The sequence below is a fragment of the Notothenia rossii genome, assembly GCF_949606895.1.
Source record: "Notothenia rossii genome assembly, chromosome: 11".
Lineage (NCBI taxonomy): Eukaryota > Metazoa > Chordata > Actinopteri > Perciformes > Nototheniidae > Notothenia > Notothenia rossii.
Window position 1 is genome coordinate 16,698,690 of NC_136910.1, and position 17,089 is coordinate 16,715,778.

The following is a 17,089-nucleotide window of genomic DNA, read 5'->3' on the forward strand; positions in this document are numbered from 1 at the left end:
GTGGAATAAAAAGTACAATACTTCCTTATTAACAAGAATATTAAATAGTGTGACACTAAATTAAGTACAATCCCTAAAATGTGTTCATTACTGTATATCATAACTCATGGGCCATAATGCGAATTGAGTATTTTTACTTTTGGGGCCCTTTACTGCTTTTGGGGTGTTCCTTCTCCTGTAGTGTGTAATATATGTTTGTGTGCATGTAAACGGTCTGCAAAGGCTTGAATCCCAAAGTTCTCTCCAGAGGGAGTTTCTCTCCCAAACCCTCCCACCTGCCTGAAACGCCTCCTTTATTTACTTTCGTAACAAAGTGACATCACTACATGACACTAGCGCTTCAACACATTGTACGTGACAAGGTAATGGGTGGGACATCTCGGTTGACAAATTACAGCAGAGCCAGTCAGCTAACCAATCAGAGCAGACTGGGCTATCATTCCAGACAAAGGGTGAACGTATACTTGAGTATAAGTATATTCTGCTGATTATACTTTGAATGGAGGTATTTTAATTGTAATTATATATTTTTCTCTTACTTACCCCTTGCTTTATATTTGGTATCACCACTTTGAAACCCCCTGTGACATCCAAGAAGCTCCACCATTTTGATATGTTTTCATTTCATTGCACTGAAGTGTATCTGTAGCCAAATTCACACGTTATTGCAGATGTACGCACTCAGGAAGAGAGAGCTGCGGGGACAGGGACAAAGACAGACTGTTCTACTGCCAAGTAGTTCTTAATATTCACCAGCATCCTCAGCTGCCACAAAAACAACAAAACACAAGATGCACAAATCAAACCAATTTGGTTGGCTGCAGCTCAGCAGAGTGAATTGTAAGAGGAAAGCTATCAGACAGCATCTCATGACATGGTAGACTGGAGTTCAGTGTGGAAGTGAATGAGGAGGGTGAGGGTAAGATATTACAGTTGACAACACAAGGGAACAGAAATAGCCTGTGTTATGCATGGAGAACAGTGGCAGGGTTGATTATACTAGTGATAGTACACACACACACACACACACACACACACACACACACACACACACGCACACACACACACACACACACACACACACACACACACACACACAGACACACACACACACACACACACACACACACACACACACACACACACACACACACACACACACAGAAACACACACACACTGATTCAGGTAAGATCAAGAGCCTAGCGGGAGGTCTCGACTTGGCAGGTCTCAGGGAATCATGCCATGCATTTGTATATAAACATTACACACATGCTCCACATATAGACGCTCGAATGAACACCCACACACACATAGATGTAGAGGCCAATGCTAGAGCCAGTACTGAAAGTTGTGTGTGTTAAGTGAGTGTGTGTGCAGGTGTATCCGTCAGTATCTGCCTCAGCAGCTGTTCCTGCAATGACACCTCTGACAGTTATCTCCCGGGAGACTTCCTGGCTCCGGCAGTGCTTGCGAGGGCGGAGGTCAAGGAGAATTTTGAAGACACCAATATTGCTCGTGTTACATTTTCCATACTCAAGTTGAAGTAAAAAATCCTGCAAGTCAAGTTGTTGAACTATTATTTTAAGTGCTCAGCACATTTAAGGAACTGTGGTTTGTCCAGTTGAAATATTAGCAATGTTTTCCTGGTGACTAGCAACAAACCTTGCCAATGATTTCAATAAATGGACCTGATCGGTTTAAAAGTGTAAAGGTGATAATTACATCATTTAAATTGAAGGCATCTGAGGGTACATATGTTAGCAAACATATGTTTACTTACATTACATGTAATAGGACTGCAGATGGAAATGAGCTATTAGTTACAATCTAGAATAAAACATCTTAGATGAATGTATTTGTATGCATGGTCTTTCTTTGAATAAATACATAAACTAAACTATCAATAGGGGTTCCTTGGAAAAAGTTTTTCCATGTAAGGGCTCAATGTCCGCAAAAGTTTGAAAACGTCTGGTTAAAGGTGTGTGTGTGTGTGTGTGTGTGTGTGTGTGTGTGTGTGTGTGTGTGTGTGTGTGTGTGTGTGTGTGTGTGTGTGTGTGTGTGTGTGTGTGTGTGTGTGTGTGTGTGTGTGTGTGTGTGTGTGTGTGTGTGTGTGTGTGTGTGTGTGTGTGTGTGTGTGTGTGTGTGTGTGTGTGTGTGTGTGTGTGTGTGTGTGTGTGTGTGGTTCACACATGGCCTGTTTACAGTGTCTGATGACCCGAGATTGGTTAGATTGAGCTTTGACAGACCCCGTAGTTCCAACTGACATGTGCAGCCCTGAGCACACACCCAGGGCATGATGGGATTGACGGATCAGTGTGAGTTTATCACAGACATGACACATCTCAAGCAGCACACGCACACACTGTGCACTCGCTGCCATGGGCTGTCTGTCTCTGATGCGCACAACACACACACGCGAAGGCAAACACAGCGGCATAAACTAGTTTTCAAATGCAGGATTTTATACACACGACAGCCTATTCACCCCTTCAGCTTTGAGTTTGTCAGGCAGTATTTTTCTATCTCTGTTTCTGGTTCTCCAGCAGACATCTTATTATACACAGTCAGTGCACTGCCTCGTCATATTCCACCCATCTCTCAGGACTTGGATACACTGTGTGCACTGGTCACTTCCAATATGTCACGTTGGTGAACACCCCCAGAGCACTGGGTGGAAATGAGCGCATTCTGTCTGTTATAAACAAATCTATTTATCTATCCAGATCACTGCTCTGTGCTTAACCTCTCCGTGTCTCTGTGTTGTTGTTGTTGTTGTTATGTCTGTGTAGATGTAGGAGGTCCAGCAGACCCCATTGCCCCCACCATCATCATCCCTCCGAGGAACACTAGCGTGGTCACAGGCACCTCCGAGGTCACCATGGAGTGTGTTGCCAACGCCAGGTAAACATGCTGGAACTGCAGGGTCATACTGAAGAGCAGTCTGTTAAAGGGTCACTGCGCTAAGGGTAATAATGAGTAGGGGGTTTCATAGGGACTGTATTTCCGTAAAAATGTAGTTCCTCTGAGCATTTTCTGTGACTCATCAATAGCAACTGGAATGTTGATTCTTGATAGGTTTTTTTATGTGAGCACCATTGTTGTTTAAAGACTGATGCCATGAAACTCAAGCAAATAAAAAAGTAGACTAGACTTCTAATTAGAAGACAAGTAGTAGGGGGAACATTTGTACTCCTTTTTTTTTATTTGGATGAAAATTCCCTGTCTAAACTCGAGGTATGTTTCAATTTTGTAAATGACAAAAGTTAGATGATCAAATAGATAATAGTATCTCATTCATACTTACACTGCACAGCACAAATGTGTATCTAAGGAAATATTTGATCAAATTCTGTCATGATTTTCTTTCCCCAAGAAAGTTTAGTATTCTATGTACCGTAGTAAAAAATGCAACTGCTTTCGCCAGTTTTTGCAGACTCAAGTGCTCTTGTTCCTTGTAATATGCAGAATGAAAGCCCAGTGCTTCACTAACAACATCCCTTGGTTCATGAAATAGTCAGTTTGAATTAAAAAAAGTTGGCACCATCTTAGCCCATAAACAGATTTCTTTTTTTGGTTTTTCAAAAACCCGATGCTCCGGCAGATTAAACAGATTGATGGATACGTGCCACATTGGATCAGTGTTGCAGACTCATTTATCCTCAAGCACAAGAAAATACATTCTCAGTGAGCTCATAGAAGACGAATGAAACTCTGCTTCGCTCTGTAGGCCTCTCATCAAGCTGAGTATCACGTGGCGTAAGAACGGCGTGTTGGTGACGAGCGGTTTGAGCGACTTCAACCGCCGGCTGACCATCATCAACCCCCTGGTGGGCGACGCCGGCTTCTACGAGTGCGAGGCCATCCTCCGTAGCAGCAGCGTGCCTTCAGTCAGCGGCGGGGCTTATCTGCATGTTCTGGGTAAGAATGATTATTTAAAATATTATTGTGTTTTCACCACTTGTAACAATACTGTTGACACCTTCAACATTTGTTGACACTTTAACGCTTTAGTATTTAGTATAATCAAATCAGCATATTAATTGAAATGTCTACAGTACCTGTCACCAGGTTTAATTAGAGTGCATTGCAAGCACTATTTTTAGTGTTCTGTGGGGAAAAAAACACAGAAATGTGTGTAATGTGCAGTCGGTTTTATTAGTTTGTGTGCATGTCAATGGTCTGCAAAGGCTAAAAAATATGAATTTCTCTCCCATACTCCCGCCTGCTTGAAAAGCCTCTATTGGACTTTTATCTATTTTTCCTAAACATAATGACATTGCACAAAACTTGCACTTCTTTTGGCTTGCGCTCCAACACATTGTACTTGATAGTCTAAGGGGCGGGACAGCTCTAAGCAGTTGACGAATCATAACACAGCCAGCTAACCAATCAGAGCAGCAGGGCTCTGGTTTTGGACAGAGGGTGAGAAAAGGTGCTGCAACACAGGCAAAATAAAGCACTTCTTGAACATTAAATAATATAAGCAGTTCACAGTAGAGGCACAAAATACAAAAATGAACCTGTAAATGAGCGTATTGGGCCCATTTAAGTATGCAGTCCACTTCCACATCCAGATGATCCTTGTGGGAAAAGTTCCAGTATATTTTTCCGCTGTTAAGTCTGGATCGTGTCTTTATTCCTTTTCCATTTTTTTCTTGCAGTGCTTTTGAATGTTTGTTGTTTTGCATTTCGTAAAGTGCCTTTTATTATGTAACATGTTCTCAATGTTAGTGTTTATATTCTCTGCTGTTGTCCTTAAGGTTCATTTATAATTATATCCCCAGACCTTTTTTCTGTGGACACGGTGAAGGGAGAATTATGTGATTAGTCATAATGCATAATTACTGTGTGTGCTTTCATATCAGCCTGACAACTTAAATGGGAAGTAAACAGTGCATCTCCAATTGGCCACATACATCAGACAAATGTGTGGGCGTAAACGCTGCATTAAGGTTTGCAAGTTCAAAAGAACGAGCTGCTATGAAATTGATATAAATATTACAAGTCTCACGATATGAATCTGGCTGAGCTGCAGCGGTAAAGTCGTGACGAAAGTGAGGCGAGAGTGGTATTGATTAAAAAGGCAGAAAACTAATGGTTGGCCTCAAGAAACTGTTTAATAGCATTGCTTGAGTCACTTTCCTTCCATCTCACTGAAGCACTTTGATGTTTTCAAGGTTGTAACGTGATTCAAAGGACAAGGTGTGGTGAACCTTTCCCTTGAAACTGCTAACAGCCGTCCCTCTCCCCATGAGTTTGAATGATACATTTAAAACCATTATGATATAGCTATAATTGATTTCCAACATCAAACTACTGTATAATCACATTATCTTCGGCTGAGTAGTAGCCCCGTGAGCAATACATTTGACAAAAAAGTGCAGTGCAATATAGCAGTTATTTGTTTTAAACCTCACACAGTATCCCTAAGGCACTGTTTCACGCTGTGAGGATTTCAGCTGCTGGTTCACAATATTTCTTGTGATTTTTTTTAATTCATTTGTCATCCTTTCTTCTTCCATTCCCTCAGAACCACCGCAGTTTATCAAGGAACCAGAGAAGCACATCACAGCTGAGATGGAAAAGGTGGTGGACATTCCCTGTCAGGCACGAGGTGAGCATATGGGTGCATTTTACCACAAGAATGTGAGGATAATAAATAATGCCCAGCAGAAAGATCTGAAACAATATACTATTTATGTGACTATACTGAAAAATGTAATGGAAAAAAAGCTAAGCTAGACTTCCTGTTTGCATGGTCTGGGCAGGCAGTAGCTCTGTTTGAGTGGTTGGCCTGGAAACCAGATGGTCATCAAATGGTCACTGGTTCAAGTCACCGCACGGACCAAAATAAATATACATATTTGTGTGTACTGGTAATTGGAGGGGTGCCAGTTCACCTCATGCCCACTGTCAAGGTGTTCTTGACCAAATCTGCAACTGCTCCCGGACGCTGAAACATGGCAGCCCTTTCGCTCTGAGACCCCCCAATTAATGCCCATGTTTGCTGATTTCAAAAATCACCTCTGATTGGAAGAGAAGTCTCTGCTCTATAGCTTCTCTTGGATAACTGGACCTAAACTCCCACTTTACATTTTACATTTATATTCAATCTAATATTTGTATGTAATGTAATGTAATGTAATGTAATGTAATGTAATGTAATGTAATATTTAATAATCCATTCCTTTCACAATTAATGTATATATAATATCCGGATTTATATTTTGTTACTGTACATTTTTATTTCCACATGTCTATTTTTTACTTTTTTAATGCTATTTTATTTCTATTTGAGATGTCTTTTAATATCTCTAATGTACAATGCCTTGTCTTTTTATGCGACTGCAACGCAAACATTTCCCAAATTGGGATCAACAAAGTACTTCTTATTCTTATCTTATCTTATCTTCAGGCCTACAGTAATAGAGTGGTGCAGTGATGAGTCCTAAAACCCGGAAGTGAGTTAGCATTTTACCACTACGAGTTCCCTCGTCTCAGAGTCAACAGGATTTCTCCATAGGATTCTGGAAAATAGCTGGAAATAAGGTCTGTGGTTGACACACATTTAAGAGACGGATCACGTTTTGTTCTACGACATGAAATACATCAGCAGAGTTTGTGTCTGAAAAACGATGGTTGTTAACAAGTGGCTGAATAGGACTACAGAAGTCGTCGAGGCCGTTGCACGTCATTACGCCGAACACGTAAACACTCCCGCTAAGTTTGTTTTCCCTGTTCTGCTTGCAAGCAAGTACTTGCGCTCTTGCAAACCGTTAAAAACAAACGCTTCCACTTGTACAATTTTGAATCTGTATTTTTGAATATGGATCTTGATGTTGACGTGACGTGACGTTGAAGCAGCGACCCTGCTGTACTCGGCTGTAGTTCGTTTATAGCATAACATTAGCATTTTGCTTCTGGCGATTAGATTTATGATTAGAAAATGATAAAAGTAGGGTAGACATGTGGATATTATCCGGCTGAACAAAACGTGCATTTATCAAACAGGTTCGTGTTCCACAGACCTTATTTTTTTACAATATTCCAAAATCCTATGGAGAAATCCCATTGCTTTTTGGTCGAGGGAACCCATGCGCAGCTTACTTCCGGGTCGGCCTACAAAAATACGTCATCACTGCACCCCTCTTTTCCATAAGTCTTGTATGTGCATTTGTCCATTTAAACTGTAAATGTGTATCTACTGCAACCTGAATTTCCCATAGGGGGTTTAACAAAGAATGCCTTTTTCTAATCCCTACCCTTACTCATGCTCTGCAGGAGTCCCCCAGCCAGACATTGTGTGGTACAAGGATGCTTTTCCCATCAACCCTGTGAAGATGCCCAGGTACAGAGTGTTGTTGGGGGGCAGCCTTCAGGTCAACGGCCTCCTGCCAGACGACACCGGGATGTTCCAGTGCTTCGCCAGGAACTTGGCAGGAGAAGTTCAGACCAACACCTACCTCGCTGTCACCAGTAAGTGCTGAAGCAGATTTTCAGACAATTACTGCAATTACAGTCCAATGTGTTTTATTAAAACTCTGAGTAAACCCTTGTTAATACAGAACAATGTTAAAACGTTACACAGCTCTCATACAGCCCTTGTCAAAATCTGAAAAAAAGACCAGTTGTAATTGCTTTACAAAAATAGAAAAGCAATTCCAACGAGAAGAGTAGCAGCAATTTAGTGCTTTATATGGAATTCTCCTGCAATTTCTTCCTCGAGAAATAACTGAAGATTACACAATGTACTTTTTCATCACAATTTAGAAAAAGGTCAACTTTGTTTGCCCCAAAGAGGTCAAGCAATATATTAGTTTTCAGGAGCTAGCTGCTTGGTGGGTTCATCCCTTTGTTATACATTGAATAATCTCAAACACTATCAGAAGGATTGCCTTGACATTTTGTAAAAACATTCATGGTCCCCTTACCCATTATCAGGTTACATCAAAAACCTTCAAAGTAATGACATTCCCATTAGCCTCTATGCTACACGTTTTGTAAAGCCTCACAGAGCAACCAGCGTGGCTGTAGAGACTTTGAATTATTGTTTCTACTTAATAATTACTATAAAACAATCTATTTAAATCTTTAATTTGGATTTGCAGCACAAAGTATAAACATTATACAATGTTTTTCACAGCTGTATGTGCAAGCAACCACACATAACAGCACTCAAGTGGAGGTCATCAAAATAAATTAAAGGGGACCTATCGTGCAAAATGCACTTTGTGATGTCTTTTATACATAAATATGTGTCCCCGGTGTGTCGGGGACCTCACGCAGCGTCAGAAAATAAAACCCTTTCTCTTTTCCTCCGTACCCAAATCTTTTAAAAACAAGCGGATACAGATTTTCTGCAGATGTGACGTCAAATCGGCAGCGGACCCACAGAAAGTTGCTATCAGAAACAATGCCTGACGTGTTTTGGACGTAATCTCGTCTTTGTTTACATTAGCAAGCCTCGCTAACACTCAGAGCTAACCTGTACTGGAGAGCACTTGTGTTTAAAAAGCAGTAAATAAAAATAGAACTCACCTTGTGATAAACCCGCAAGAGAAAAAGCATTTGAGCTCTATACTGTTTCAGAAATAATCCTTGATGTGGTTTAGAACAGGATTGTGTTTTATCACAGCAGAATTGACCTTTATCTCCGGTATAATTCTGATCAGGCATTAGCTCTGCCTCCTCTTTTTTTTTTTTAAGCTAAGGACCCAAAATCCGAGTTTTTCTAACAAGGCTGCAAAAGAGGGGTATGAGCAGTATGAGGCATGGCTACAATGGGTGATCTGTTTTGGTATTTCAAGCAAAAAACTTCACAGACATATTTTTTATAGGTATGACCCTACAATATATTTGTCCAATATAGCATCATAGGTCCACTTTAACTTAAGAGGGCCACAGTTCACAGACTTTGTTTAGGTTCTCTTTGCTATCTGATCAAAAACAAATGGTGAGGAATTCTAAAAACGTATGATTGTTAGCAAAACAACTACTTCTGCTCAACCCGACCTACAACTTGGTTTCCCAACGTGGGAATACAAATGTGGATCAAATGTAATACTGATATTGACTTCTCTTGCTTCTAACACAGCTTGTTGCCTAGGGAATATATATATTTTTGGTCTGACAGGAGTGTAAATACAGTGGGTTGATGGCAATGTGATTGGCGCACATCATATCATACTGTATGCAGAAGGTGATACTATTGTAAGAGATGTGACCCCAATCAGTGAAGATATATGTCAGCACTAATTGACCGAGAATTACTTGGAGAAATGTACCGTTGTTTTCTGTGCGAACAAACTTCTGTCACATGTATTATTTAGTTTCAGAAATATATTCTTCTCTTTTGTTCTCAGTAGTTACTCATCTCTGGACTTTCTTATATGAACTGACAATTAGGCCTACACTATTAAGTTCACATGACTTATGACTCACCTTGAAGCCATATTTGCAGCTTCTCTCATCGCCTGAATGAATGTGTAGAGGTGTGTTTTTCCTAAGCAAATGCCACTGCAGGGATTAGAAAAATGACGGCTTATTTTTCTCTTTTTGTGCATCTGTTTGACAAGTTTCTGACTTTCTTCCCTTTGTCTCAGTTCCTGCAGCCTTCACTTCTCACTGCACCGCGTTATCAGAATTCATGATATTCTCTCTTCCTCTCTTTCTCTTACTGACACGTACTTTCTCTCCTCTCCTTCTCCCTCCAGATCTCATCTTTTCCCTTACACATTCTTGTCTCCTCCTTCTGTCCTTCTCACTGTGTCCTGAGATCAACACTGCTCCTGTGACAAACTCCCTTCTCCCTGTGTCCTCTTGGGAGCAATACAGTTTCCTGTCATCCTATAAAAGCTTTGATTTATTGCATGACATAAATAGGGATTTTAGTCGTCTACATATTGCATTCTGTTTCTATGCTTCTCCCTCAGTTATTTCCATTCCTCCTCTTCATATAGTCGCTATCTCTGTGGGTGAAAGAAAAGGAAAAATAGGCCGGCAGCAGATAGTTGAGGTGAAGGCTGTGTCAATCCGCTAAGAATTAGTGGGACAAAATATCAACTAAACGCTGAGATGCAGCGCTTACAGGAAATACCTTTTGAAGAGGGGCTTTGTCATAGACATTCAATATCTCACCTCTGTAACCCTCTTACCTTCTCTCACTGGGCTTTATTTTTATTCCGTGTATGTGTGTGTTTTTCTCCCCTCAGGCATTGCCCCGAATATCACAGCCGGACCCTCAGACAGCACTGTGATCGACGGCATGTCAGTCATCCTGCACTGCGAGACCTCTGGAGCTCCGAGGCCCGCGATCACCTGGCAGAAAGGTCCCCGATACACACATGCATGCACGCACACACACCCAGGGATTATGATGTTGGTGATCTAGGCCTACACTCTGCACTACTTAACATATAAGACCTCATTGGGTTCCATGTTTGCATTCCAGATAAGGGCTGAGCAATATGAAATATGAAAAATCTATATGTGATCGTGGTGTGGTTCCTCAAACATCTCAGGTGCTGTGCACATTAAAACATTGGCCAAGGAAGCTGTTTACAAGATTATCGTATTGGGTGGTGAATTGTAAAGGATTTTCTTTGTGCAAGAATATAAATGAATTTATGTTGGTATTTATACTATTAACAACATAATGACCATTAATTAGGTTTTCAAGTTTAATGACATGCTAGGCGCTTCCACAATATTAAAGTGCTCTTTTCCCTCGCGACATAGGATGAATCAATAGGGATAAATCACATCAAATACTAAATCTACTTTGAAACTAGGTGGTATTGTCAGATAGCACATCATTTTTCCTCCCCTGGTTTTTTTTATTAAACTTAGATTTCATTATTTTACTACAAACATAAGTAGCGTGAGATCAACAAATATATACACAACATCGACAATGTTCCTCCCCTGATTTTGAAGGCTGCGTAACAATGAAGAGATACTTACCATACTGTTCTATTAATTGCATTTTCACACATTTCCCCATTACAGTACTTGTGATTGTCTGTCAACAATCTCGACTTGTTAATATGTTCTGAAAGCACCAATAATAAACCCCACAAGGTCCATCTCCGAGCATTTGGTCATAATATAATGATACCTAATTTAAACAACAGCTCAGGGAAAAGCTGTCCTTGTTGTTCATCACGGTTCCACCCCCTCATATTCTGTTAATAGATGTCTCTATTTGGACTTGTCATTTTCTGAACTTTTTTCCGACTTTATTTTATATCAGTTTTTACGACAGATCCCGACTTTGTTTCGGCTTTCTTTTTAGTCACTTTTCCAAACATTCATATTTTCACTTTTTGGGTCTGTTTTTTTCTCACTTTTTTTTCACTGTCGCTTCTTTTCATCTTATCTTGTGTCTTCCTCCTCACACACTTTAGGTGAGCGTGTGTTGGCCAGCGGCTCGGTCCAGCTGCCCAGGTTCACCCTCCTCGAGTCAGGCAGCCTCCTCATCTCCCCCTCACACATCTCAGATGCCGGGACCTACACTTGCATGGCGAGCAACTCCAGGGGCATCGATGAGGCTTCCGCTGACCTCGTGGTCTTGGGTGAGTGTGCAGGGTCGCCGTCGTTCTTTTTGAAAAAACAACACATTCCTGATGTTTGTTTTTAATACCCAAGCAATCTTTCTCAATCACTCTTACCTGGCAAAATGTGGAGTTTCATTGAGAGGCATTTCTGTGGGAAACAAGGTCATGCTGTTTAATAATAAAACATTCCTTCAGATACAAAAGTGCTCTTCTGTGCGAGTAATCTACTTGTCATGTTGTTGTGTTTGCAGTGTTGTTCTCCTCAGGAAGGACAATTTGTAGGCTGTGTTCTCCTTTCTTACTTATTTTTGTCTCCACAGCTCGCACCCGGATTACCACCCCCCCACAGGACCAGAGTGTTATCAAAGGAACTAAAGCTGTTATGACCTGTGGAGTCACACATGACCCAAGTGTAACTGTCAGGTAAGAGTACAAACACACACATAGAAGTATTAAGTAAGTCACGTTTCCTTAATAGCATTACAGATAACACTTGTTTAGAAGAAATGTGCTTCACAATAAAAGACAAAAGCAACAGAGTGAAAGCAAAGACACAATAGCAGAATGAACAAAGAAACAAAGGGAAAATAAAAGTGGTTGATAAGACTGAGCTATATTTTTCTTCCCAACAAATTAAATTACCAAAAACCAATTTGCCACTGTCTCTCAAGTGTTTGTTTTTTATTTAATGGTAAGTAATTCTGTAAAACATCTGGGCACTGTAGGTTTAGCATATGTAACTCAGGCAATTATCTAGCCCCTTTGTTGGGATCTATTTTCGGTTGAGTATTAAAACGCATTTAGTGCACCACTGAGTGTTTAGTGCAGCAGGATGGTGTATATAGGATTGACTCGCCTCCCAGTGTTTCTCATTAATGTGTTTTTAATCCTAATTGAAAAAAACAACGGAGCTCTATCGTGCTGATGAATGCTGATCTCACGCTTTAAGTACACAGGAAAAACTTGTTAGTAAGAAACATTCATTGTGCGTTTTGATCTTTTCATGGGATTATTTTTACGATAAGAAAATATGTAAATTAAAGGCAGCCTCATCTTTTAAAATAGTGCCCACAATGCCACTAGATCAAAAGTCCATAAAGAATGAGTTTCAAAGGGAAGGAGACGCAACCTCAAAGTCAAAGTATCCTTTAAAGCCAGGAGCGAGGTTCAACAAATAGACATGCCTGACCGTGCAGGGGAGATCTTAAATTGGATTCAGGAATTCATAGGGACTTTTTTTGAAAGACCTGTTTTTAAAGCTTTGCAGCTTCCTTTGGGGCCACTTGCAAGAGATTCAGGCATTTTAAATAGCGTTAACCTATATGGATCTTTCAATAGATCCAAAATCCATTTTCACATCTGGACACGTTTGTACGCATTCACTATCTTCTACACCGGTAAATACATAAACCTAAAGGTATGTTTCTTGACACCTTTAGTTGTTTGATTAATCTTTTATAGCTGAAAAACAAATTGGAAGCTAAAGCTTTTTCGATGAACAAAGAGCTCTAGGAGCCGCGGTAACCTGGTCCTATCAGTAGCATTTAGCTTGAATATACAAACTGTGTTCATAGTGGAGCTTTCCATTTGATTTACACAAAAACAGTTATTCTAAAGAGTAAACGTCTTGCCTCATGTATCCTTCCTTTTATCTTTGTATCCCACCAAAGATATACTGCTTCAGAACTGTCTTCAATCCCACTTTGACCATGACTTACGATCAAGTGATGTTCCACCTTGAATGCAGTCTGTCGGGGGCGGGATGGGTGTAAATAGCCGAATAGCTGCTGTGTAACTATTGTCCCCGGGTGCAAATGGACCTTGTCCAACATTTTTTTTTTAACTCTCTGTATCTTATTATTTTTGCTGCTTTGCTCAAGTCCCTTGCAAGAATGAGCATTGGACTGAATGGACTACAAAACAAAGAAAGAGCACAGCGGCGTCCCAAACACTAGACTTAGACGTGCTCTTCCTGCAAAAGCAAACCCTTACACGGATTGAAAATGTTTGTTGACCATTTTTGTGCAGTGCACGTACATCACGAGAACAGTCGCTCCCACACAACCAGCTTACAATTGCAGTCCAATTCAGTTCAACACACAGCCCTCACAAAAGATATTTACTGAACGCCAGGCTTGTAGCAGACATCAGAAGCGATCAATAGACCATTCTGTCCCTTTCTACTCAGGAGAGAAGGCTACATCTGACGCCACGTTTGAGCCGTGCACTTTTGATGAGGGTGTATTCAGCGTTTGATATGCAGCTGCCAAACGCTATGATATGTATGCAGGGCAGCTCCGAGTTTGAAGAGACATCGAGGAGAAAGATGAAATACCTCGCTAATAACGCATTCCTCTAGGATTGAGGTGGAATAAAAGACAAGCAAAACCTCAGTTTACTCATTGCTTTACTGTCAGAAAGAGTTAACCTACCGTCTAAAGCTGACATGCATGTGTACGTCATAGTTCACATCCCAGCATGTGGTAACGAAATGATGCAAGTCATGTTCTGGAGAAAAAAATATGTGTATGGATGGATTTGATCACGCATTTAATTTGGCACTGAAGAATGTTCATTTGAGAGTGTGCTTCAAAGCAAAAACTGTTCATTTTTTCCCTAGAGCGTTTCCAAGTGGTATTGCTTTCCTTTTTCCGCAGAGATCCCGGAAAGAATATTTATTGTCTGTTTATTGTATGTTGAATTGTACGGAACAAGCTGTAATAATCTGCACTGAACTCGAATTCCACCAGCCTGGCTGTGTGGTCATTAAAGATTCTAATCTAATCTAGATACCGACAAGGGTTCTTTATTTAGTCATACGAACATAGCTACAGTGTAGTAATGCCAAGGTCACAGGCTTCTCCAACAGTGCAGCACAATAACACAGATAAACAGAAACATATAGTGCAAATAAATAGTAAATACAAAAAGAAAAATAATTTTAAAAAGTGAAATTGTGAAATAGTGCAATAAGAGTCTATATGCAAGTTATTGGAATGATATATTAGAGAAAAAGAGAAATAATGACTAAGTAGCAGATGAATGTTATGGATGTTGTTTCAACAGTTCAGTTGTTTAGCAGTCTTATTGTCTGTGGTATGAAACTGTCTCTGAGTCTGGTGGTTTTAGTCCGGATGCTGCGGTAGCGCCTTCCAGACGGCAGCAGACTGAACAGTTTGTGGCTGGGGTGATGGGGGTCTTTTATAATCCGGAGGGATTTCTTCCTGAGCCGCTGGACACCCCGCTTTTTTTTCATTATAAACTTTGAAACGGACACGCTCAGTACAAATTTTCCCTCCATTCATTTTCATATGCACAAGGAGATCAATCTACATATCTAAATTGTTAGCAACACGGCTATTACTAACATGCTAATCAAAGTGAGCAAGAAAGAAAAAGGATCAAAAATAATTAGAAACCCATAATTGAATTTTTATGTTCCACAAATGTTGCTTTGAAATGCAGTTTTTCCTAATGTTGTGCTGCTGTCACATTTTTGCATCCAGTACTTTCTCAGTGGTGTTTAAGTTGTTTTATACATTGTGTATGATTATTGCAGGCCTACCGTCATTGCCCTGTTGACGGTGTTGTTGCCTGATTACGTGTTTCTCAAATCTCTAAAATGGAGGTTGTGAGTGATACTCTAATAATAGGTAAAAGCATCCAGGTTCTACATTCGAAAGTGCAACTACTTATTCACAGTGTATTCAAATGGATAGTGTTGATGATGTGAATATGCAGCAGAACATGATGACATACAACAAACATTTTGCATTCCAGGCATGTCTGGGAGAAAGAGGGCTCAGTGGTCAACGTCCAGTCCATCCCCCGCATGCGCCTGGAGGCAGACGGGACCCTCCACATCTCCCAGACCTGGTCAGGTGACATCGGCACGTACACCTGCAGAGTCACCTCCGTTGGGGGGAATGACTCCCGCAGCGCTCACCTCAGAGTCAGGTAACCACCGTCATCCTCGCCTGGTTTTTATTTTAAATGTTGTCTCTCCTTATTGTTTCTATGCCATGCTCCAGTGCATAACACAAGAAGAAACAAGTTCCCACATGATCTACTAACTAGGAAACGTACACACATTAATGAACACTCACACACACGCTTTCCACCATCCTTTCGCTGCTTTTTCCTATTGACACCTCTGACTCATTTCCACATAAATGACGGTTTCTTCTCACCTTCCCTGTCCTCATTCTCACCTGACACACTTTCAGCCCCAGGGGACCCCCCACCCCCCTCCATTCCATCTGTGAGACTACACACTCACACAAACACCTCGGCATTGTTTCAAATCTTGTTTTCTCCCAAAACTTTGCTTGCCGTTGTTTTTCTTTTGCACACAAGCATAAATTCAATATGAATGAGACATCTAACTTTCTGCTAGCCAAACCGATGGACTGTCTGTGTCGTTCTCCGTCCCCCTATTGGCCCTTTCATTGGCTGGCTGCTTTCTGACCGTATACAGGCTGTTTTGGTTCATTGCTATAAGATTGATCCATCTGTTTGATCTTATCTGAATTTATGGCTGAATGAATTAATGATCCATAGCTTTAGCCTCATTTATTCACGTCTTGCTCTGTGAATTCCTTTCCTATCTGTCTCCTGTCTTTCAATCCATTTCGCTCCCCTCTGGCGTTATCGGTCTCCTTTTGTTTGCTCGTGTGACCACCTCGACAGCAAACCATCTTTGCAGTCTTGTCTTGCCACATTTCATCACCTGTCTTAACTGTTATAAAACATTCAGCCTTACTTCAGATTTGGCCCTAGACGTTTAGAGAGGACAGACATTTCCGGTAACTCGCTGTCCCCCGCGGATGATTTGCTGTGATAGGAGAGATTGTTTTATTTATCGAAAGTTGTCCTGCTGCTCCCTGCAGGCAGCTGCCCCATGCTCCAGAGAACCCTACAGCCGTGCTGAGCGCATCGGAAAAAAGAGCCATCGACCTGGCCTGGGCCAAGCCTTTTGATGGCAACAGCCCCCTCATTCGCTACATCCTGGAGGTTTCTGAGAACAGTAAGTCACAATATATCCAGTCTTTTCCATTCAACCTTTAGCTTTGCTCACTATCTTCTATGCTTTGTATATTTTTCTATATAAGGGGTTATGGGGAGGGAAGTTGGCTCTTCGATTCCCAGTTGAGCAACGAGTAAAAAATACTTTAAATGTAGTTTGTTTTTATTTCTTATTCCATGCTGTCAGGCTTCTATGAAGTCAATGTTTTTCTCAAGGCGCCTAACTGTAAAGCAAATACAGCAAATAACTCAAAAATACATTTAGAAGCAGCATCAATGAGACTAATTAAGCATGTCCATCATTGCTTTTAATCTCACGTTGGATGTGTAAGCTTCCCTACCGTCAATCACTTTACAGCACTTCATGAATAAAATATGTTCGAAGCATGTTCTAATCTATATAAGTAGAAGTGAAGAAGTGTTCAGCTTGAATCTGCAGCATAGTGTGCTCTCGGTTCCTTTTTCTGACCATGACTTGTTTCATTTATTGAATTAGAAGTTTAAATTG

The 17,089-nt window shown here is 40.8% G+C and overlaps 1 protein-coding gene across 10 annotated transcripts in view; it reads left to right on the plus strand.

Annotated features, from left to right (window-relative positions):
• The window catches only part of sdk2b (sidekick cell adhesion molecule 2b), a 273,381-nt gene that overhangs the window by 213,256 nt on the left and 43,036 nt on the right, over positions 1-17,089 (plus strand). For all 10 annotated transcript variants that reach the window (XM_079657186.1, XM_079657190.1, XM_079657188.1 and 7 more), the window contains 9 exons: positions 2,791-2,902; positions 3,729-3,919; positions 5,532-5,615; positions 7,283-7,477; positions 10,213-10,329; positions 11,407-11,574; positions 11,877-11,979; positions 15,337-15,513; positions 16,446-16,582. In XM_079657186.1, the coding sequence (XP_079513312.1) occupies positions 2,791-2,902; positions 3,729-3,919; positions 5,532-5,615; positions 7,283-7,477; positions 10,213-10,329; positions 11,407-11,574; positions 11,877-11,979; positions 15,337-15,513; positions 16,446-16,582 (1,284 nt within the window). The remainder of the gene's footprint in view (positions 1-2,790; positions 2,903-3,728; positions 3,920-5,531; positions 5,616-7,282; positions 7,478-10,212; positions 10,330-11,406; positions 11,575-11,876; positions 11,980-15,336; positions 15,514-16,445; positions 16,583-17,089) is intronic.